A 24549-nucleotide genomic window follows, 5' to 3' on the forward strand; every position below is an offset into this window, starting at 1 on the left:
TTTCTTCTGTTCTTTGAGAAGTATTTGAATTGCCTTTAAATTCATAATACGCACTTACACATAAGAAATACACTATGACTTTTTTTTTTTTTTAGGTAAATGAAGCATTAGGATAATACAAAAGTTGAAAATGGGGTAAGCCAAACATGGTTTAAAATAAATAACTAAATGAAGAACTGAGAGATGGAAGGACATGTTAAAGCCAGACAGGGATAAATACACTTGGTGGGTGTATTTGCAAGAAATAAGCTACAAGTATAGTGTTACGTGCTCTAGAAGATAAGTTGTGATCACTTTATAAAAGCAAGCCAGAATTTCAAGACTACTGGTTATTTCCATTACTAACACCTAAGAGTGAAGTTTCTTCATCTGTCTTCATAAAGAAGACATGAGAGAGTAACAGCCCTCCAGACCCCTCATGGTACATGCCTCCGCAGGCAGAGGCTCTTAGGGCCGCACTTCTTCCATCACAGAGTTGGTAAAGGCAGAGTAAAATCAGAGCCATGAAATTAGTGGTGCACACCTGCTAGCTCAGCATTCAGGACGCTGAAGCAGGGGGATCATGAGTTTGAGGCCAGCCTCAACTACCGTGTAAATCTGTCTCAACAAAACCAAAGTAAAATCTAGAGAAGAGCTCTCCAGGGAGAGATGCTCTCCACTGGAGCAGGGAAAATAGAATTTATATAATTTTTTTTACTCAAGCTTTCCAATCTTCTATTTTTGTATTTTTATAATATATGGTTAGTGAAATAATTTATAAATAAATACCTATTTTGGCAATTCGTGCTTAAATATTTTGTCAGTAGAGGATTGCATGGAGAGGATTGCCGGTCGAGAGGGAAGGAGACAGGAGATGCTCAGTTCACCACAAGCAGTGCTTCTCAAGACCAAGTCTGTGACAGGTGTGAAGCTACAGTGCTCACATGTGCTCATTGGTGGGCTTAAGGAATAAAAAGCTGAGAGAACACTGAAAAGAGGGGAAAGGGTCCAGGTAGGGTTATGTGTGCCCACATAACACAAAGTTTGCACTTTTGAGCTGACATCGTGGTATCTATCTGTATTTGAAGTACTCAGGACGCTGAGACAGGAAGATTGCTGTGAGTCTAAGGCTGTCCTGAGATACTTAATAAGACTGTCTCAAGAATAATTAAATGATATTCAGGGCTTCTAATCCTGCCCTTCCCACTAGCCCTTGGCAGCCAATAATCTGGGAACTTGTCTGTTCTGGGCAGTTCATATAAGTACAACCATATAGTATGTGGTTCTTGTCAGGTACCCCTGCTTCCAGGGGCTGAATATGGGGTGTCATCCCTTCAAGGCAAGTACTCTACCACTGAGCTGCAGTCCCCACCTTTTCAAATGTTTCCAAGGCTCGTCTGTGTCAAACCACAAACAGCACTGCCAAACCACAAACAGCACTGCAGTTTTCTGTGTTGGGTAATACTCCGCTGTATGTGTGCTCTATCTGTTTATATATCCAGTAGTAGACACTTGGATACGTCAACACTTAAGCCGCCGAGAGCAGGGCTAACCGCGGAATCCCTGTGTGCAGCAGTGTTGAGTTTCTATTTCAACACACCCTTGCCAGGACCATTTTTTCCTGTCCTTTGTTTTAATGTTATCTACTAGCTGTGCTATTGAGTATGCGGTGGTTTTTATTTACATTCCTGTAGTGACTAGCCATGTTGAGCATTGTCTATGCATTTTAACCATTTGTATATCTTCTTTGGAGAAATGCCTGTTTTTACAAAGTTCTTTGACCTTTAGAAACTTAGCTGCTTGGCCTTTGTGCTGGAGTTGTTAAGCTTTTCTATATACTAGTCTCTCACGGAAAGCATATTTTGCTGTTCTGTGGCTGCCTCTCACCATCACTTCACGCTTGTATCTTTAGACATACAGCAGCTCTAGTAGTGCAGCATGCGCTCTCTTACCTGTGCTTTAGGGCCACAGTCAGGAGGTTGTTGTCAACTTCGTACTCCTAAGATTTTTACTTTAGCTTTGTATATTTAGAGATCCAGTCTATTTTGAGTTAATTTTTGTATATGGTATATAAAAAAGGTCTACTTTTTTGTGTCTAGTTCTACATGTTCGTGTCTAGTTCCCTCAAAGTCATTTGTTAGACCATTTTCCCCATTTGTTCCTTGGCACTGGCATTAGAAATCATGGCAGCGGAGTGGGGGGTAGGGAGTGGTGTCCGTGTGTCTCTGTCCACATTTGGTACTCTCTTCTGTTTCGTTGGCCTGTTTTCCTTATGCTAATGCCACAGTTTGTATTCAGTATCTCTTCATCATAATTTTTGATAGCAAGAACTGTCCTGTTTTCAAGATTATTTGGACCACCCAGAGTCTTTTAAGAGCCTATACCTTAAAATATTTTATTCTTTCTAGCGCTGTTGTAAATATAATTATTTTAATTTCATTTTTGGATTATTTGTTGGTATATAGATACATAGCTAATAATTACATGTTGATCTTGTGCCTTACAGCATTGCTGAATTGATTTCCTTGTAGAGGATATAGAATTTCCTGTCATCTGCAAATAGAGACAGTCTTCTTTTCAATTTGGATGGCTTTAATTTTTTCTGATTTATCGCAAACATCTAGTAGAGTGTTAAATGCTCTCAGGGGAAGGCTCAGTCTTTGACAGTTGAGGATGTGTTACTATGCTATGTTCTCTGACTTTTGTTATATCGAGGAAGTTCCTTTTTGCTAGTTTGGATTTTATTTTTATTATAAAAAGTTTTGGCTTTAGTAAAATTTGGCTTCTATTGAATTGATCTCCTACCCATTTTCTACTAATGTGGTAAATATTAATCAATCATCACGTCAAGCCAAACTTGGATTCCTGGTGTAATTTTCATTTTGCCACATTACTCAGTTCTTTTTAAGTGCTGTCGGCTTCAGTTTGATAGACTTTTAAAGACGACTTTGCATCTATATTCCCACGGCCTATAGTTTCCTTGAGATGTCTTTGCTACTTTTCTTGTCAAGATAATAGCAGCTTCATGGAATGAGTTTGTCATCCTGCTGTGTTTTGATGATCAGTGGTAGGATTAGTGCTGACATTAATGTTAAATCTTTATGTGTTTGAAAGAATTTACCAATGATTTCTATCAGTCATGTGTTTTTTAAGATCTTTCTTATTTAAATGATTCAATATCATAAGTCTAAGATTTCAATTTATTGAGTCAGTTTTTTTGTTTTTGTGTGTTTTCTAGTAGGTTTTTTTTTTTTTTTTTAAAGATTTGTTTCTTTTATATAGCTTTGAATTGAAAGAAATCTGCCTGATTCCTGGGCTTATATAGACCTGTGCCACCACTCCTGACTATATTTGCTTGTCTTTTTAAATCATATAGAAAAATGAAAAGTTTTAAGCTGGAAATAGAGTCATGCTGGCTCTTGAATTTACTTATAGCAGTTAGCATTAGGAGTATTTCTTCAGTCAAGTTGTGTGGGTATTTTACAAAGTGTAATTGCGAATCTTTTAATGGGTTTATGATTTGAAAACATGTTCTTCCCTTTTTTTTGGAAACAGATACTGTGTAACCCTGTCTCTTCTGGAACTCAGTATATAGACCAGTTTAGCTGGAACTCAAGAGCTCTTTCCTCTACATACCAAGTGCTAAGATTAAATGGCGTGTGCCATTACTCTGAGTTTCTTCTTACACACACACACACACACACACACACACACACACACACACTTCAATATCATAAGTCTACATTACTCTCCAGACTGTTGACTTCACTTTCAGTGCAGCACTTTAATGTTAGCAGAGTCCTGTTAATGTACTCATCACACATGCTCTTCAATGTTGTATCTGAAACTAAGACTCAACCCAAAGTCAAAAACAAAAATACTCTTTGGTTTTCGTCTAATATGTCTAGAATTTTAGCTTTCATTTAGTTTATGCCAGCTTTCAGCTGCTTTTTAAAGCTCATGTGGGTGCAGCTTTACTCCTTTGTATGTTGCTATCCAGTTAAAACCATTTGTTGCAAAGACTGTTTTCTTCACCAAGTATTTGGACACTCTTGCTAGAATTCTTTTCCTCTCTCTCTCTTCCCTGCCCCCCCTTTTCAAAACATGGCTTCTCTGTGTAGTCTTGCCTATCCTGGACTTGCTTTGTAGACCAGGTTGGCCTTGAACTTACAGAGATCTTCCTGCCTTGACCTTTCTGAGTGTTAGGCTTACAAGTGTATGTCACCCTGCTGCTTGGCTCAGATATATTTTCTAATAAGAAATCATGAAACTTGTGTGTGGGGCATTGTTTGTTTTTATTTTATATGTATGAGTGTTTTGCCTGCACATATGTATGTGGACCACATGGACTTGCATGGTACCTATGGAAGTCAGGAGAGGGCATCAGAGCTCTTGAAACTAGAGTTTCAGATGGTTGTGAGCTGCCAAACAGGTCCAGGAAATAAAATCCAGTCCTCTGCAAGAACAAAAGATGCCCTTAATCACTGAGCCATCTCTCCATCCCCCACCCCCACCCAAACCTTATTTTTGTGTAACATTGATAAGTGAGCAGAGAAAGTGGATTTCCAAATCTCCTTAATTTTCATTTCGGTCTGAAGGATCATCTGAGCCTCCAGTTTTGTCATGTGACTCCTCTCAGAGGTGTGGTGACAGAGAAGGGTGAGAGAAGTGCTGTGCCTTTCCTTTCCATGCCATTTCTAGTTCATCATCTTTATCATCTTAACATACATATTTCACTGTGTAATCCAAAACTCATCTCAAGCGTGTAATCCTCCAACTACAGTCTCCCAGATTACAAGATTACAGGCAGATACTGCCAAAGTCAAACAAACAGAAAACTTCAGTGCTAAGTATTGGATGAATTAAATGTGTTCTCATTCATGGCCTCCCTTTAAAAATTTTTTTTCCTCTGTACCCATTCTCATTTTTATCATATGTCTGGCCTTTTGGAAATATATTTTGAGCCAGTGGGTTCTTAAAAATACTGTGTGTGTGGACACATGCATTTCAGTTTATATAAAAAGCGCACCACTGGTTTGTTTTTCATGCTTACCTGAGAATCCGTTGGCATCTGTAATCACAGGTATGTCTAGTCACTGCATAATACTCTATAATCTACACATTTATATGAGCTCAGCTAGACAGGCAGCCCAGCTGTTTGGCACACAAAACAGCAGTGCAGATCTTTGTGAGTCTTCTGCATGTGTACTGGAAGTGGGATGATTGGGTCAGCCGACACAAATGCTTAATCTCATACAGGAGCACAAAATTTATTTATTTATTTATTTATTTATTTCTTTCTTTCTTTCTTTCTTTCTTTCTTTCTAATCTTTATTTCTGCCTGAATTGTATAAAAATTGCCATTTCTACTCTTTGGCTGGTAATGTCTAATCTTCATTTGGAAATAAGATATACAGATTTCTATACCATGTAAAATGTGTGTGTGTTTTGTGTGTGTGTGTGTGTGTGTGTGTGTGTGTGTGTGTGTGTGTGTGTGGTGTCTTTTTGAGTAAATGCTGCTTGTCTTTCAGTGTCTACCATATCCCCAAACTGTAGGTACGACACAAGAGAGGCTTTTAAGAGATTTGCTTTATTTTCAACTTTAACACATTGACTCTTCCATCCATACACAGTTCTAATATGGAGTGTGACCAGTAGTGTGGGATGCTTCTTTGAGATTTGCATACACAGGAAGAAGGGATGGGAGACTGTAGTATAGTCTTATGTTAACAAGCTGTAGGCTGAGCATGGTGGTACATGCCTTTAATCTCAGCACTCAGGAAGCAGAGGCAGGAGGATCTCTTGAGTTCAAGGCCAGCTTGTTGTACAGAGAGAATTCCAGGATAGCGCTACACAGAGAAGGAGAAAAGAAAAAAAAAAATTATCGCTGTAAAACTCCATTCTCAAAACATAGCATCTGTGGTTCCAGTAATTCTAAACACCTATAGAATATTGTAAGCAGTAATTGTGCATTAGGGAAATGGTAACAAATCCCATAGTAGTTTTATAAATGAGCTTATTCTGTAACTACAACACAGTAAAACTGGGCTGAACAAGTATAATTTTTAAGTTAAATATCTGAGAGTGGAAGAGATTGTCTTACATTTCAAGGTAGTAATGGTATGTCAAAACTCAGGGGTTGTGGCTAAATCTGTGATGAGAAGGCACATCCACCATAGGAATCCATTCCCAGGACTGACTAGTACAATCAATAGCAGATCCTTTAAAGGAACAGTAGTTCCATCTCTGGCTATTCTTGCCAAGAAGGAAAGAATATTAACACTAGTGATATGAAGACACAGCATATCTAGAAAGAAAAGGGATGGTTCTCAGAGTAATGTACATGAATGGGTTTGCCTACATATATGTGTGTGCATCACATGGGTGACAAAAGATGTTTAAAAGATTGTTTTGTGTTATTTTATGCAGATATATTTTAGAATCTAAGTGGATTATGATTGAGGAAAATGTAAATTAAGCTGACCAAGAAGTTACAAAACCTCCCTAGTTAGCTAATCAAAATTGAGTAGCTGTCTATAATCTATACTCTACTCCCTCCTGTTCTTAAACATATCTCCTCTAGAACATGTTTGAGGTTTCCATTCAGCAGGTCTGAGAGTGTGTGCTATTATCCCCAGGTCCACTCTGAGGACTCAGCTTTTTAATATCTACTAATACCTTGGTGTTTTTAAAATAATTAAGCTTCAGATTTACCATTTATACTTCTTATGTTGTCTTTTTATAGCCTTTTTCATTTTTTTCTGAAGTCTTTTTTGGTTAATTTTTAAACATTAGCCGGACTGTAACTATGTTGTTACACACATTGTTTCTTTATTCATTCTATGACTAGGGAGCTCTTCCCAACCTCAAGATTATAAACACAAATTTCCTAGTTAAAAACATGTAGGGGTGGGAAAGCAGTACATTTAAGTGTTACTGTACATACAGTTTATTTTGTGTGTGTTTCTAAATAGTTATCAATAGGTATCTTTTAATAAGGAATATAAAGTTACTAAGAAAATTTGGTGTCCTTTTGTTAAGTGTGACTCTGAATCCTTAAGACTTAGTAATTGAGTAGCATGTTTCTTTGGAAATTTTAATCCAAAACAGTTGAAATATAGGGGACTTCTTCAAAATGGAAAGATCTGAAGAGGCCATTAGCTCTGGCTGAAGCATGAAGTTTTATTAACCCTAAAGTTGGGTCAGAGCCTCCAAGTATACCAAACAGATGTGGTGCAGCTCGTTTGCTGTGTCAGTAGCAATGAAGAGTCACCCTTGAGTGGTCATGATCCCTGTGGATACTTAGAGACAGCGGGGAAAGTGTTTAAGGGAAAAAAGGGCCACTTCCAGACAGTATTTCCAACTTGATAGAAAACCTCTGGAATTCCTGCTGTCCTGCTCTGCCACTCTGCAAGATATTCATGATGTGCCTCAACCTGCTGACTCCCCAGTTGTTGATGGTGGAGTTTAGTTGTTGAGTCACTTTCTTCATGTGTTCCTCAGCCCTGCTAGGTCTGGGAAACTTTCCTGACTGACTGTAATGACTTCATACCATGTTAACCATCTTGGTAGCTACAGCTTGAATGTTGGTGTCGCCCACAGCTGTTCTCCTATCTTGACTCTTCACTCATATGGATAGAAGAGAAAACAAACACAAGAAACTAGGAACCTAGTCATATACAGTGTTCTTTTAACCTTCTGAGGAAGTTTTACACACACAAAGTAAAGATGTACACCACCACACCCAGCATTTTTCTTAATTTCTTGATCTGCTGAAATTACCCTCTAGACCATTGTAGCTTCTGACATGTAGGAATTACATGTCAGAAGGCTATTTTATTTATTTGGTACAGACACATTATAATTGTGTCACCCTTAGTAGGCCAGTAAATTTTATTAGACTATAATTATCAATTGATCTGGACATTTTTAAAAGCCTTTTGAGAAAAAGAAGCTGTGTTCTGGTAACAGACCTTCTGATTTTGACTGACTGACTAGAGTGTATTTCTGGCATTAAACTTGGATAGTTGTAATTACTATCAAACCATTATTCAGAAGGAAAAACCTCTCAGGTGCCTGGCTGACTGAAGGCCATTGATGCTAAATGTCCTACATCATAGCAAATGCACCCTCCCCAGATCAGTTTTTATATTAAGAGTAATTCTACTTTGGGCAGGGCTTCATGTAGCCCAGGCTGGCCTTTTAACTTGCTGTGTACCCAAAGATGACTTTGAGCTCCTGACGCTGCAGCCTCTATCTCCCAAGTGCCAGAATACAGGTATACACCATCATACCTTCCAGTTAGCTTCTCTGTTTATTGACTGATATGATTAATGAAAAAAATCAGAAGTAATTTTAGACTTTGAAAAGGTTTAAAGACACTAAAGGGGTATAGTGGCAAATGCCTGTAATCCCAGGACTTGGGAGGCAGAGACAGGTGGGTCAGAAACTCAGTACATGGCAAATTAAAGGCCACCCTGGGCTACATGAGATTGTGTGTCCATAAGTAAAATAGTTTAAAGGCTTCTTTTCCAGATCTTTCTGATGTCTAATCAATATGGGAATGATTCTTCTCTGTTGCTTTTTAACTTAGAAGGCACTACAAAAGCCCAGAAATACTCCTGAAATGGTGGCATTTTCTTTTTCCTTGTGTAGAGCCAGGCACTAGCAGGTGAATTTGCCCTCATTAATAAACATTAGAGAGAAGCAGCCAACTAGGATGTCTTCCTCCAAGATGGTATACAGCAGAAAATGGTAGTTGGTATCATGTAAGTTGGAAACACTGAAATCTTTATGTTGAAGCCCCACTTTGGAAGACATATTCCTGGAGGTTGATAAGATGCCCGTGCCCCTCTGTGGACAAAGGGATATGGTCTGTTGCTTGCTGGCAGTATCTGTCAGTGAATATTTAAAAATGTATCCCATGGTGGATCCCCAAACCAGCTGGACACAAGTGCGGGTCTTCACGTGGTATTTTGGAATCTAGGTAGAAGCTGGTATTCCCTGCACCACTACTTGATTGGCTGTGTGCCTTGGGCTCTACTCTGGGGAGAGGCTGTGTTTCGCCCAATGCTTTCATGGTATGTCATAGCACGTGCTCACTATTATATAGATATATATTTGTATATATAATATATTTCTAAGGTTAGTTTTTAAAACCAACTTTTCAATGCTAAAGTCTCCTCTCCAAGGACAAGCACTTTTAAAAGAATGGTATGTTTTATCTTTATGTGCTATTTCTGCTAGGATGATGCTAGAAATAGTCTTTAGTATAAACATTTTTGTTAGTAAATTTCGAAGAGCCATCATGAGGTGATCTTAGGAAAACTCCTTCCACTCCTAAGTTTGTGTTCATTATTTTTATGACCAAATACTCCACTGTATTGAGTGCTACCTTTTATCTGTCATTCCGTTCCTGGATATTGGTTTTCTGATTTTTGCCTATTTCCAACAAAGCTGTGTGAGCATGTGTCTGTTTTTATGTGTTGGCCTGTTTTCCCTTCTCTTGGGAACGTACCTGGGGTGAATTGTTGATCACATGCATCTCTCTTTCGATCTGACAAATTGCCAGACTTTCAAAGGTGCCTTTACATTCCCGTAAGCAATGTGAATGTTACAGTCTGTCAATGTTCCAGTTAGTATTTGTTTAGTCTTATTTGACTCTCACCACCATGGAGGGCCAAATAAGTACATTTTGTTGCCAAGACTTTGTTTTTAGACTATAGCTTTGAGTTTGTCTTTTCATAACAATTTATCAAAAAATACACTCTAAATGTGGGTTTTCCCTGGCCTTTGTGCATTCACAACTGGTCTTTGGAACTGTATCTTGAAAGTGCAGGAGACACGTGATCCTGTCCATTGCTGTCACGCCCGGCCTGGAGCAGGGCACACCGGCCTTTGCTTCAGTAGCTCCTCTGCACCATCTCCTTGAAGGGCAGACCAATGCATATGTCTTAGACCCTAACTATCAATGGTTTTCACTATTTAAGAGTGCAAATCCACTTGCTTTGGGAATTCTGCCATGGGAAATTGGTCTAGCTTTCTCCCTCTTAGCTCCCTGTTCACAAGAATTTTCCTCCAGGTATCCATAGCAACCATTCCTCACAGATCTGTGTGTAAGAACTTTCCATTTCCTTTTCCAAGCACAGCTGCTTTCTTGAGGACAATGTGGATATCCTACTTTAAAACTTGGGCCTTTAGATTAAGCTTATTGATGAAATCTATCATTTTTATAGGGCTAAAACAGTTGCAACCTAATGCCATCAAACTCGTTACATCTTTATTGCACCCTCATCACTTCAAGCCTTTCTTGTGTTGATTCTTTCTTGAACTGAATATAGCCCAGGAAGGCACGAGGATATTCATGAGTGTCCTGCCCGCTCCTGTTCCCGGCACCAACTCACCGGAGGCAGCCAGTGTTAGTGAGCTGTGCAGTCATCAGCATACCCACTTACACAGTATTTCTATCACTCTAGAAAGCTTCCTTGTTTTTGTTTACAATTATTCCTGGTTCCCAGTGTTTGGAACCCTTGTTCCTGCCCATTCTGCACAATTCACATAGTCACTGATGATGCAGCCTTTGCATCTGACTTGCTTGCTCTAGTATGTTGTTTTCAAGATCTGCCCATGTGATGTACTGTCAGCTCTGCTACCGAGTAGTGGTTGATTATATGGGCTTTTGCCACATTGGGTCTACTAGTGAACATTTAGATTAAACGTAGTGTACTTTGTCTTTCTCAGCTGCAAAGGTCTGGTGTGTTACCTGCCATTGTGTTGTCCTTACTGTCCCTTTTGTACTTGCACAATTTTTGCTTTTCAACATGATAGCATTCTAAAAGCTTTATTTACACAAGGTGGGTTTTTGTTTTGTTTTATAGCATACTGTCAAATCTTTTTGTTTATTTTGAGATGGTGTCTCACGTTCTTGCTGAGACTAGGCTTGAACTTGTGATCCTTTCACTTTAACCTGAAGAGATGAGGTTTTATTTTTTTCCTAGTATTTCTTTTGTTGCTTTTTGTTGTTCTTTCTAGCACTTTTTTTTTTTTTTTTTTTTAATGTATCCTTTATTCATCTGTTTTGGGCCTCACTGTGTCACTCAGGCTAGCCTCAGACAGACTGCAGTCCTCCATCCTCAGCCTCTCAAGTGTTGGGATTACAGGCATGAGCCAGCATGTTCAGCCCTTTCTACACCTCCTGTAACCTCATGAGTAAAGGTTTCAATTCCATTGTAAGTGAGGAAACTGGCACAAAGAGACCATTTTGTGTCTTGAGAGACAATTAGTAAAGGCAGGACCTAGCGCTGGCTCAGGTCTGAGGATTCTAGGCCTGGAGCTGCCTTTTTCTTTTTTTACCCCTTATCCTATGTCAAATTCTTTGCTGTTGTGACTACAAAATGCTTTGGCCTTTTGTTGATATCACTATCTCTACTAAACATTTTATTTGCTTCAGGCCATACTCCTGTTCCTTAAGAGCTTTTCAGCCCCTCAAGCACTCTGGATGTTTATTATATAGATATTTTGCTTTCCAACACTCCAAAATATTGATACGCATAAAAGGCAAGAATGTCTGTAGCCAAACCTAGAGACAAAGGAGGTGATCAGTGGAGGTGTGTGCAGTGTAAAATGGACGCAGAGAGGCAGGGCCTCTCGAATATTGTCGTAATGCTAGGTGGACTAACTGACCGTGGTCTACTGGGGTGATTGTCATTTCAGCCCTTAGGCTGTCCTGCTCAAATACAAATCTACTGTTCTTGCTTCCACTCAACTACCGTGTCTCCCAGGAAAACGGCTAACCTGGCAGGCCAGTTTTTGTCCTCTTTACCATGCTTGGACATTCGCTAGCCTTTATGACTTTCACATATCTGCAAATTATCAGATTGATGATCAATTCCATATTTGACAGGCCAACGGTGTTAAACTGCCAGTTTACCTTTCTGGAAATCATAAAATGTTTCCTGCCTTCAAATGTCTCCCCTTTTCCCAGGGTTCTGGGCTAAGTTCCCAGAGGCCTTGGAGTTTAGTTTATCTAGGTCAGAGGAGTAGATGCTTTGCTTGAGCTGCAGCATGCCGCATCAAACTTGCTGATGAAAATGTCATTTGACACTTAGAAACGATGACCAAACCCTAAAGACTCTTTTTCCCCCTCCCTCCCCACAGACATTTTTTGATGAGCAGGCCCACAGTGGAGAAGAACATCTGCTGTGTTATTGTGCCAACCAGTGTTCAGGTCCCAGCAAGCTGCACATCCCTGATATGCCTAGGATACCAGATCTGAGGGAAGCAGAGCCAAGATTGTTGGGGCTTCCTGGCTTCCAATCTAGCTGTGGAAATGTGAGCCCGAGGTCCAAGGAGAGACCTTGCCTCAGAGGAATAGATGGAGGGGGTGCTTATGCCATCATCTGTCCTCCGTGTTTGTGTACTTGCTTGCAGACTTTTTTTTAAAAACAGTTTTATGGGATATTTGTTCAACTATAATTTGAACTTTTTCTTCCTCACCAGTGTCAGCTTCCATCTCTTAACCTTCAGTGTTCTACTTGCTCTGAATATAGTTAAAGGGGGCTTAGGTGTTTTCATGTGTTTTGTATCTGACTCATTTGGAATTTCTTAAGGTGCACTGTAGCACTTTGATATCTGTCATGTAAGTGTCCAAATCTGCCCTGACTGAGGAGTCCTCCATGTACTTCAACAGTTTAGTTAGCATCTCTTTTAGCTCCAGAACTTTCTCCAGGTGTGCACTGAGAATTTCATTTTTGGAGACGTGTCAGGCTAAGGTTTTGCTACCAGGGAACTTCCTAGCTCTCTCTGTATTGCAGTGGCTTGGGCCCTATCCTTATAGCAGCATTCTCCCCATCACAGATACATGGCCACATGGTTCACAGACTTCTGTGGGATGTGTCTCCCCTGCTTGATTAGAGAGAGCTTTGGGGGCTTATAGGCTGGCTTGCCCTGTGGGTAACTGTACCTCTGGCTGCAGATTACTCTAAGAGAGTCTCTTTTCACTTTTCCAGGTGACAAAGCCCATGGTTTCTTCTGATTCCTTTTCGTCTGCTGATAGTTTCTTGAGCTTGGACTCTACTCTGTTCAATGAGGGAAATGTGCACAAGCTGAACAAGGGTGTACAAGCTGGTAAATCCTTTGAATTTAAATTTTTTATTGATAGAAAAATGCCTCTTCAACATACTTAACTTCACTCATGATAAAGGATATAAAGATTAAAAATTACCTGCCTATTCAGATGCTGTTTTTCATGTATTAATTGAAAAAAAAAAATCCAAGTTTATAAGCAAGAGTTGAGGGAAATAGGTGCCTTCATAACAGAGTGCTAAACAATTCAGGCCCTGTAAAAAGCAGTTCTTAACAAGTTTACTTGGGCCCAGTGTTTTCTGCTGTTGGAATTTGGCCATTAGATAGATATACTTAAATATGTGCAAAATGCTAAGTGTAGAAAGTTGGGTTATTATTATAGCAGAAAATTAAATCAACTTTGATAGCCATCGATAACAATGGTGGAATTAATTATTGTAGTTTCATAAAGGAAGTTTTATGGAATGAGCGAGCTCTAAGGGCTGGAGAGATGGTAAGAGCCCTGGTTGCTCTTGCAGAGGGCTTTGGTTCACTTCCCAATACACAAATGGAGGCTCACAAACACCTGTAATTCCAGGTCTAGGGAATCCAGTGTCTGCGGGCCCTGAACACATGGCACACAGACATACATGAAGACAACATTAATAGGGGCCTCACTCACCTCCAGACTTGGCTAAGCCTGCCAGCCAGGCTTCCAGTCTGCTCCCAGATGCATCTTTCTTTCTCCTCAGGTAACTTGGAGATTGTGACTGGTGCCAAAAAATACACTCGGGATGTTGGGATGACGTTCCCAACTCCCAATTCTAGTGAGGCCAGATTGGAAGAGGACAGTGATGTAACTTATAGGCCAGAAGAAAACGCCAAAGAGAAGAAGTTCCTTACCAATTATCTGCAGGCCAGAAACTTAAGGAAGAACAAGCCAAATCCCCATGAAGGTCAGTTGCTAACTCCGGGTGGCAGGAAGATGCGCAAAAGCCAGCTCTCACTCTCTTGCAACACTGAGCTCTTGCTTTTGAGGACTGTTGACTTCACCCACTTGCCACCAGCCACCACATTGGCATGTTTTGTAAGTAACTAGAACTTCATTTAGAGAGTCCTACTGTTGGTTAAGACCAACTCAAGGGCACCCTAGGAGTGTCACCCCCACCAGATAAGTCCTGTGTAAGTCAACATTACATACATGTCTTTGACGTAGTTGGGTACAGTTATCACAAAACAAACCTTTCCATTTCTTCTCAAAAATATTAGGAGTCTCATGGTTTGTTCCTGTGGAAAATGGAAAGTCTGGATCTAAGAAGGAAAACGTGCCCAAGATTTACAGCTCTGGCATCTCCTGGTTTGAACCAGTGACCAAAACCAAACCCTGGAGGGAGCCACTGAGGGAACAGAACTGGCAAGAGAAAATCAGTAGTGGGTCCCTGGGAGGCCCAGGCCCAGGCAGAGAGAGTGGCCGGGTTTTTCTTAGGCCATTTGTCAGAGTAACCCTGCAGGTAGGTACCGTGACCTCAGGCTGGCTCTAGCCATATGTGGGTGGGGATGTGTGGCTGGCGTACTGGGCTTCAGTTATCCCTCCATCCTCAGCATCTGAGAAGGGAGAGTTCTGATAAGGCCCTGCTCGCTATGCGCAATGTCAGGCCTGGTGTTGGGGTCAACACCGCATTGTTCTAGGGCCTTGCAGTGTTACCCAAGTGCTCACCCCTGAGATCTTCCCCCTTGGTAAGAAAATACTTAATGATGACTTTGTTTGAAGAGAATGAATTGTCCTCTGTGTCGTAAACATTTGGAAGAGTTACAGATGACCCCACTTCAGGTTTCAGCTTTTCCCAAAGGCATTCCTGTGCTTCCTGTGATTTCCCTGAGGGTGCCTTCTCCAAACCTCTGGGGCAGGCGTTGTTTTCCTGGCCCTTGGGCCATGTCATTACTGTGAGGCTTTTTCTCTCCCTTAGGAAGCACTTCAGCTTCACAGACCTGACTTCATCTCTCGCTCTGGGGAGCGGATAAAGCGCCTGAAGTTACTAGTCCAGGAGAGGAAGCTACAGAACCTGTTCCAGAACGAGCGGGAGGCCCTGTTCAACGCAGTGCGGCCCCTGCCTAGGAGAGGTACGCCTGCCCTGCCCGCCTCGTGTCGCCTTGCTGAGAGTGGCAGCTGCATTGTAAGGAGTACTGCTGGATGCCAGGCCACGGCCAGGATGCCTGCTGAGGCTCCTTAGCTGCTAGACTGGCCCGCCCTGGCATTTCACACATCTGTGACCCCCATCAGCCAGTTCTGCAAGCCTTGTCACTGCATCTCTAAAGGAGACGCTGCCGTAGGATAGCTCTTTCCCGAACTAGCCTTGTGTTCATGGTTTCGGAGTGAGATAGGAAAGAAACAGTGATACACAGCCCTGTGAGGTCTGCCCAGCGGTGTTCTCACAGCACCTCTCTAAGAAAGGCACTGTATTAACACTCTTACTTTACAGGGGTAGTGAAGAGCTCACCCAAAGTTACACTCTTCTTAGTGCAAGAGCTGGGGCCTGTGCCAAGGTCTCTGTGCCCTTAGTGGTTAGTTACACTGAGTGGCAAGTCTCAGCAAAGTAGCACAAGAAAGCTGTGAAAACAGAAAGCCCTGCCTACAGCTAGCTGCCAGCCTTTCCTGTCAGCCAGCCTGTGCTTGGTTCACCCTATGGCTGCGGCCAGTCGAGGCTGTGGTCATAATCCCCTAATGCAGTTCAGGCTTGGGCCTTGCTCTTTCTTTACTCAGTCCCCCGTACTGCCAGCTCAAGGCAGGGCCCAGGGGCAGCAGCTCCTCGACCCCGCCTTCCATGCCACATCTCTCCTTACGCACACTGGCTCACTATCCACTAATAACCCTCTTTTTTTGTCTAGTCTGCCTGGCCATCCAGAAGAACAAGCCTATCGGAAAGAAGGAAATGATGCAGAGGACCAAGCGGTAAGTCTAAAAGAGTAATCCTGCAGCTTTAGCAGGCCGCCAGCAGCAGGGGCCCTGCTGCCCAGCCCCCGAGATGGAAGAGGTGCATGCCCAACTGGAAGCCCGTGAGAAGGTTAGCTGTGCAGTTGCTTCTCACAGCACAAGAAAGGAAGAGAAGACTAGACGATAGCGTTTGAGTGGTTCCTGTTTAAAAGGGGAAGGAGAATGCTTGGGGGTGGGCTTGTTCTATTAGAAATCTGGATGAAACGAAAAGATATTTTGGAATAAAAGTAAATATTTATCTTGGGTCATTTTTTTTTATCTTAGCAATCTCACTTCTGGAATTTCCCCAGCGGAGTAAGAAGTGATGGATTGCTCTCTGTGACGGTAGCTTCAGGAGCAGTTTCAGACCACTGCTGCACTGGCAGTCTTCTAAAAAGAGTGCCTGTGCAGACCTGTGCATGCATAAAATCGTTTTCTAAGTTGCAAAAGAATTGCTAATAGTGGTTACCTTTGGGAAACAAAAGCTGAATGGCTGAGCTGCAGGGATGTGAGAGACCAGGTTTTCTTTATATTGTTTGGGTTTTTGTGGCGGGTGGGGGGGGTTGGTTATTGTTGATTTTTAAGGTTTGTTTATTTTTATTTTGTGTACTTGAATGTTCTGTCTGCATATGTATAAGTGTACCACATGTATGCAGTGCCTTCAGAGTCCAAAAGAGGGCATTGGATTTTCTGGAGTTTGAGTTACAGACAGTTGTGAGCTGCCACACCAGTGCTGGGAATTGAACCCAGGTCCTCTCTGCAAGAGCAGCTGTGCCTTCAACCACTAAGACTGAGCCATTTCTTCAGGCCAGTTTTTCACGGAGTCTTTGTGAATCTTGTACTGTTACAAGCATTGTCTACTCACTAATTAATCAGTTTGATGAACACATATGTTGCTGGTGAGAATGCCTTTGAAAAGCGAGGTGACATTTTCTAAGGGAGCAACAGGAGCTGGCTTTAATGAGAAGTCATGTAGCTGTGTGGTGCTTGTGAAGTAATGGATTGTTTGGTTGGTTTTTTTTGAGACAGGGTTTCTCTGTGTAGCCTTGGCTGTCCTGGACTCACTTTGTAGACCAGGCTGGCCGAGAATTTACATCGATCCACCTGCCTCTGCTTCCCGAGTGCTGGAATTAAAGGCGTGCCTGGCTTGTTTGTTTGTTTTTGATCAACGTTGGTTTGTTTGAGACAAATGTATGTAGCCTTGGCTGGCTTGGAATTTGCTCTGTAGACCAGATTGGCCTGCAGCTCCCAGAGACCCGCCTGTTTCTGCCTGTGCTTCCAGAGTGCTGGGTTAAAGGTGTTTGCCGCCACTGTCAGCACTGCTTCCTTTTTGATGAGAATTTTGTTTTTTGAATTATAAAAATCTTTGGGGAAAAAAGTAGAAGAAAATAAATATTACTCAAGCATCTTCCCTCCATCCCACAGATACTCGTCTTGTTTCTAGGAGTGGGAGTTACAGTGTCCTGTGCAGCACACGCTCCCTAAATAGTGGGTTATACTGCGTATGGGTTTGACTCCTGCTTTCTCTTATTCACCATCGTATTATAGGCGTGTCCCCCACACCATAAACATCGCTTGAAACATGCTCTGCTTCATGATCCTTACATTATATTGTTTATTCTTTTGTTGGAAATTTAGACTCTTTTTCAATCAGAGTCAAGTTTTCAAATGCATATTGACTGGGCTTCTTCAGCTTGAAGTTAGGGGCACTCATTTTTCACACGACTGTTAAGACCTAAGCTCACCCCAGCCTTGCCTTTCCTGCTTCCTGCCTGTCCTCTGGATCACAGCTCTGCAAACTCCATTTCTACCAGTGTACATCTCCCCAACGTGATACCCGCCTGAACTCCTCTCGGGAGCTTGTCTGCCCTTTCCTCAGAATAAGTTTCTCTTCTCTCTGCACACTGTGGTATTTCACAGCGGCAACTGTTCTAGGACTGGCCTTTATTTTCCTGTGTTTTCAATACAACAGCAACTGAAACTGCTAGAGTCGATGCACATCAAGATGCAGGGATATGCAAAGGCTTTCTGAAAAGCACGAGAGTGAATCCTAAGACTTGGATATGGGATCTTATGTAATTAAAGCTTCTCACAGCAAAGAAGCAGCAAAGGGAAGAGCCCTCAGCTCTGCATCTCTTAGGTGTTCTGCTGCCAAGAGCCTACTGTTCCTGAGGGGTGAAGTCCGTCCTGGTGGCAGCCATGGTGCCAGGAGCAGGCTGCTGGCTGACCCGTCACATAGAGTGTGAACAGGAAATGGACCCATTTCTAGTGATCATTTCTTCAGCAATGTTCCATAGCCTTGCCAAACAGTACCAGCAACAGTGTCAGGCATACGAGACAAGGGGGCATTCCACAACACCACCCAACAGAGGATTATTGTGTAGAATCTATAGAGAACTCAAAAGGGTAAATAAATTAAGAGGATTGTCTAGCCATTAAAAGCCATCAATGAACTAAATAGACAGTTCTTAATAATTGAAAATGTGTTCACATCAAAACTCTTTTGCAATTCCATCTCACTCCAGACAGAATGGCTAGTGTCAAGGAACAAACAAGAACAAATGCTGGTGAGGGCGAGGAAAAAGGAAGTGTGCTGTGGGTGGGAGTGTAAACTGCTGCAGGTACTGAAGACTCAGTGTAAAGTTTCTCAGAGCAAAAACAACAAACCTTGAAAATAAAACTATCGTATGACCCAGCGATACCACGTGTGTGTGTGTGCACCTGGAGGGCTTTATGTCAGCGCTTCACAGAGATGCTTCCACGTTCTTGTTTATTGCAGCAGTAGTCACAGTGGCCAGCAAGTAGCCTTGAGGGAAGGGGAGACTAAAAGAGACAAAAGAGTGTGTGCATCAGGAAGGCAGAAGGGGCACTATTTGGGAAACAAGGGGACCAGCAACAGGAGTAGAGCGATGAGTGTAACTGCGGCTGTTTTCTCCCCATCCCACCTCCTGAAATAACGACTCCAAGTCTTTGTATTTATGAACAAATGCCTAGGCTGTAAGCTTCGGCTCATTCCCTGACTAGATCACAACTTAATTATGTGTGCCGCGTGGCTGGTTACCTCTCCAGTTTCACGCATCCATCTTGTTCAGAGTCTTGGGCGAATCTCTTGCCTCTCACCACATCCCATAGTTTATCTCTCTCCCTGTTGGAACTCCCACCTGGTACACGTACTGCTTCCACAGATGAGGAGGGCAGATAAAAACATAATGGGGGTTGGAGATTTAGCTCGGTGGTAGAGCGCTTGCCTAGCAAGTACAAGGCCATGGGTTCGGTCCTCGGCTCTGGGGGGAAAAGGAAAGCACAATGACATAGATGTGTGACAAGGTCACAGTGATGTCCATTTCTTTGTATGCTAGCCAAAATACTCATGTTAAAAATACAGTGTGAGCTGGATATGGTGTTGCGTACCTATGTAATTCCAGCATTTAGTAAGCTAAGGCTAGACTGAGTTCCAGCCTGGTCTGGGGTTCCTCAAGTCAATCCTGATGTATGCATACAGAAAGGTATGTGTCTGTGTGCATGTACGTGTGGACTCAGTAATACTTATTTGTTATAGTAAAACTATACAGTTTTGCATATAGTGTGGAAAACAGAATTTTACCTACTCCCTCTATTCTTTTTCTGGAAATAAGCACAATTATCAGTGTTTTATATTCTGTGGGTCCCAGGCTAGGCTGTCCACATCCATGGACTTGGGTGCTCAACAGGGGCTGGCCCTGTCTAGATGCTGGATGCCTGTGCAGCATAGAGCCAGAGGTGTGGGGGAGAGCCATTGCCTACCTTCATGCCTGATCACCTTACTTCTTTCTGTCTTTCCCCTCATGCCATTTCTAAGGATTTATGAGCAGCTTCCAGAAGTAACAAAGAAGAGAGAGGAGGAGAAGCGGAAATCAGACTATAAATCCTACCGACTGCGAGCTCAGAACTATAAAATGGTTAGTTGAGCCGACACTGTTCCAGGAGGTGGGGAGCAGGCTTATGAGCAGAGGGAAACAGCCTGACTCATGCTTTTGAGAAGTAGAGTGACTGTTCGAGTTCTGAGAGTTCAAACACAGGCAGCTGTGATTAGCCTTCAATTCAGAGCTAGCTATGAGCCACTCTCCATGAGGCTGCAGCTAAATCAGACCTCACATGGACAGTTTAGCCCTTATACCTAAACTGTACCAGACTTGTGATTCCCTGTGGGAAGTCTCTAGAACTGTCTAAATACACTGGACAATGTCAGAGTCATCAGGGAGTGAGGGCTAGGCAGTGGAGCCTGCCAAGAACCTCCTAGGGCAAATTTTCTTAGAAGCCACACTGGCTCCTGGCTTGGAGGGTCCTGTCCTTCGCAGTGCTCTTCTCTTCCCAGGCTGCTCACTACACTTCAAAGGACTCCAGAAGTCAGAAGCTGAATACCAGACAGGCTAGTGTGAGATTTGAACACTGTCTGAGCACCCAGGAGCCTGGGCATTGGGAGAGACCCCGGGAGCTGCATGGTCTGCCTGCTGTGTTAGCGTCACTGAGGCCCTTGCTGTGCTTGGGTACTGTCAGTGATGGGCTGCTCAGTGTATCAGCATCCTAGATTATCTGTTTCTATTATGAGAAGTAATAGGCGTTGCTTATAGACCATCTTTCCAAAACACTCCAGGAAACACATTTTCCTAATTGCTACCGTGGGTAGGTGAGTAACATGGACAGTCGTTGGAGTCTCTTGAGCAGTGAGCTGAGGTGAGGCTGTCCAGCTACCTGTGACATTATTGCACGTGACTTCTTTCCTGTGTTTTCTTCCACAGAGGGTAACCAATCAGCTCCTGGGGAGAAAAGTGCCGTGGGACTGACATGAGACTACTCAGAGCCTGGGTATACTGTGTTATAAGCCCAAAGAAGCTAATTTATACTTTAATGAGTATGATTTAATAAAGTTTTGTCTTTGTCTCCATGTAGTTTAGTAGCTGTGGGATCTGGGACTGCAGCATGGCAGCTGGTGGTTTGGAAGCAGGCCTCCCTCCCTCTGCTGAGGTCTTGCTCGCAGGCTGTGCCTTAGGGCTTCACTCATAGCAAAGCAAGCAGCAGAAGGTAATTTCTTTCCCATCTGGGGAGGAGCAGGGAGCTGGGCAGCGTCTGCCCTGCTGTGTAAGACATGGGCTCACAGAATGGAGTCAGAGCTTGCTGTGGTGGTCTGCCCCTGCTCACCTTGGGTTTGTTTGGAATGTCTGGTCCATGGCTGCATATCACCAGAGTCTCCCCGAAAGGCTCCCAGCCTTCTTCAGCCAGTCTTCCTCCACTCTATTATTTGTGGAATTGAAGCCTCAGACCCTCCCATCATCTCACATGAAACGGCATTCACAACACAGAACGACTTCTGGAAGAGAAGTGTTGTCAAGATTGCCACACTGCTGTTAGCCCAGTGCCTGGGCGCAACACAGAAATGTTTCTTCCCGGGGAACTTGGGATCACAGCTAAAGCCCAAAGCTGAGGAAGGAAGGCACTGTAAATTCAGCCGACACCTCCCACCCCTACAGGGCTAGGTCCAGCCAGACCAGTGGCCAGCTCCGAAAGATACCAAGAAGCTGCAGAGAAGGACACCTTTCTTCCTGAGTCAGGTGCAGTCACCTGTAAAATGAGAACACCAGTAGCTCTGAAACCTTTCAGCTCCAAAAGGCTACGACTTCCTGCTTAGTGGGTTACCATTCAGAGTAGAGATAGAAAGCAATGGTTGGCTCAAAGTCCAGTTTGCAAGGCAGCTTAGGCAGGGTGGAAATATTGAATATGATTGCTTGGTCCCAGCACAGGATTGTTCAGATGCCCTGGCCGAACATTCAGGTCTGGCACCTGAGGGTGAATGGAAACAGGATGAGAGAGCAGTTCTTGGAGCTGGAGCCTCCCTGCCCATGTGAGCCGAAGTCTTTTGTAGGCTTGTACTTAACGCTACCTGCAGTATGGTCAGCTCCTAGATCGCAAGGTGGCTTCCCTACTGTGCATAGATCCATCTGTGCTCAAACTTCACTCCCCTGCTCCCTCTGCGAGCCATACGCTTGTCCTGACAGTGTCATCAGGCTCACAGAGACCCATGCCTGCCTCTCTGCTGCAAGCCCAGGCCAGGGCTGCACACCTCCTGCTTCTCACTGGATTCTCTCTAGAACCGCTTGCTTACTGTCTACTTATGGAGGGCTCAGCACAGCCCAGTCCTGCAGTGGCCACTAGGGCCTACAATTGGGAGTGAGGGTATGGGTGAAGAGGACAGAATTTCAGTGTGAACCCAGGCCTGGTGGGGTGGAAGTACTCATTAAGTAGGCTGGCCTCCCAAATGCTGGGATTACAGGCATGTCAAATCATGCCTGACATCATGAAGTCTATTTGTGTTTCAAGTGATTGTCCAGCTATGAAATCAGACCAGTCTGCATCATTAGTGTGCCTGCTAGGAGCTAGATAGTTTTAGCCTCTGTGGCTATTTGCATATAACAATCTCCCAGGTGATCACAGGACACTTGGCAGGCCAGACTGGGCAGGGAGCTCACAGGGAAAAAGCTCTACAAAATAGTATTGGCCTCCAATAGGCCTCCAGAGCCCCTTTGCAGCCCTGCAAGAGAAACATCCCCATCTTAGGAAAGGGCGTCTCCATCACTCCCTAAAGAGGCCATTTTCCAAGTCTGACCCAGTCCCATTGGTTGACTGCTTGTTTCTCTGTGTGTGTTGTTGCTGCTGTTAAGGGATTACATTTCTAAGGAATGTAGGTAGTCTGAGCAGCAGTAGCCCTGAGTTCCTTCTTAACTTTCAGAGAGCTAAGAAATACCCAGGGGTCCATGCATGTCAGAGAGAGAGAGAGTGAGAGAGAGAGTTTTTCCTTCTTGAATTGCCCACTGAAGTGCTCTAGGAAGACAAGCATCGTTGTCTTACAAGATCTTGCACAGCATGTAGCTCATGGTTGGGTCAGTAGGACTCTGTGGAGTGGTTCACAGAGTGATCAATCCAGATTAGCAGGAAGAGGGTGATGGTGAACTTGAATAACTGGTATACAAAAAACAAAAACCTAGTGGACGAATGAGAAACTAGTTTTATGTAGCTCAGCTTAAACCAAGCACAGAATATTGCTGTGCTGTGGAATTTAGGAGATATGCCTTGGGTATGTCTTCAGAGGCATTTCCAGAGCCGTCTTAAGTGAGATGGGTGAAGAATGTGGGTGACACCATCCATGGGCTGGAGTTCCAGCTGAATAAAAAGCAAGCTGAGCACCATAGGGCATCTTTCTCTGCTTTCTCTCTGTGGACTTGTGTACCTGCCCGCCCACCCAGCCACCACATGGCTTCTGCCATCACAGCCAAACCCACACGCCCCAACATGCCTTCCTCCAAACAGTAGACTGTACCCTCAAATGTTGAGCTCAAACAAACCCTGGCGTTCCTTCTGTTCAGCTGTTTGATCACAGAAGTAAGACAATAGCTAACCCCAAGTAGCAGTGTGCAAGTAGGGACTGTGCACATGCGTGTAGACACTCGGAGCAGGCAGCACACAAGCTGTGATGGGACAGTTGAGGCGCCACAGGAATCCTTTACAGAAGGGCAGGTGACTATACTGGAGTACAAGGAATGTTCTGCCCACCAGACCCACAGGCTTTAATAGATGTACGTGCTTTTTATAAAATCTAGAGCTTGGTAGATGGCCCACTCAATGAAGTGCTTGGCGTATAGCATGAGGGCCCAAGTTCAACCCCCGGTACCTACATAAAAGGCTGGGGCAGTGTTTGCTGTAATCCCTGTGTTGTGGAGCTGACAGGCATATCCCAGAAGCTTGATGGCCAGCCCACCTAGATTAGCTCCAGGTTCAGTGGGAGATCCTGTCCAAAAACTCAAGTGGCAGTCTGAAGAGATGGCTCAGTGGCTGAGAGGTCTAGGTGCCCTTCCAGAGGAGCCATGCTTCATTCCCAGCACCCATATGACACCTCACAAGTGTATAGCTCCAGTCTCAGAGGATCCAACACCTCACCTCCGGGAGCACTGCCTGGTCATGGTGCGCAAACATACATACAAGCAAACACCCATGCAAATAAAGTTAAAAGATATTTTGAGTATCACAAAAGTTTATTTAGCAAGTTTCATATGAAAACATGTATGACCTGATGGTACATCATAGTCAAACAAGCCCCTTGAGGGATGTGAACTCCACTGAAGAGCTATTGTTTAGACTTCTAGCATAGTGTGACCCTCAGTCACAAGATTCATTGAGATCAAAGTACCATGGTATTCCTTGTTCATGTCTGCTACCATTCAACTTCTTATTCATAAATTTCCTCCACTCTGGCAGATGGATCTTACTCATGGCAGGAGAGGGTGGCCTCACACTTACACACATGGCAGAATCTTTAAACATGAAGTAGGGAGCAATTGAGGATGATACCTGACATTGACCTCTAGCCCCCACACTCACACCAATCCATAGGCACCTGCATGTACATGTGTGTGCGTGTGCGCACATACACACACACAAATGCACGCACACACATACACAAGCGTACATACACGCAAATATGCATACACACCACACAGACACACACA

The 24549-nt window shown here is 43.4% G+C and overlaps 1 protein-coding gene across 1 annotated transcript in view; it reads left to right on the forward strand.

The window, feature by feature from the left end:
- Alms1 (ALMS1 centrosome and basal body associated protein) overlaps positions 1-21173 on the forward strand; it is an 87116-nt gene extending 65943 nt beyond the window's left edge. The window contains exons 15-21 of the mRNA XM_051154661.1: positions 12987-13104; positions 13794-13997; positions 14311-14552; positions 15009-15162; positions 15928-15991; positions 19851-19950; positions 20791-21173. Of these exons, the coding sequence (XP_051010618.1) occupies positions 12987-13104; positions 13794-13997; positions 14311-14552; positions 15009-15162; positions 15928-15991; positions 19851-19950; positions 20791-20835 (927 nt within the window). The 3' untranslated portion in view covers positions 20836-21173. The remainder of the gene's footprint in view (positions 1-12986; positions 13105-13793; positions 13998-14310; positions 14553-15008; positions 15163-15927; positions 15992-19850; positions 19951-20790) is intronic.
- Positions 21174-24549: the final 3376 nt, after the last annotated feature.

This window comes from Acomys russatus, chromosome 13, assembly GCF_903995435.1.
Source record: "Acomys russatus chromosome 13, mAcoRus1.1, whole genome shotgun sequence".
Classification (NCBI taxonomy): Eukaryota; Metazoa; Chordata; class Mammalia; order Rodentia; family Muridae; genus Acomys; species Acomys russatus.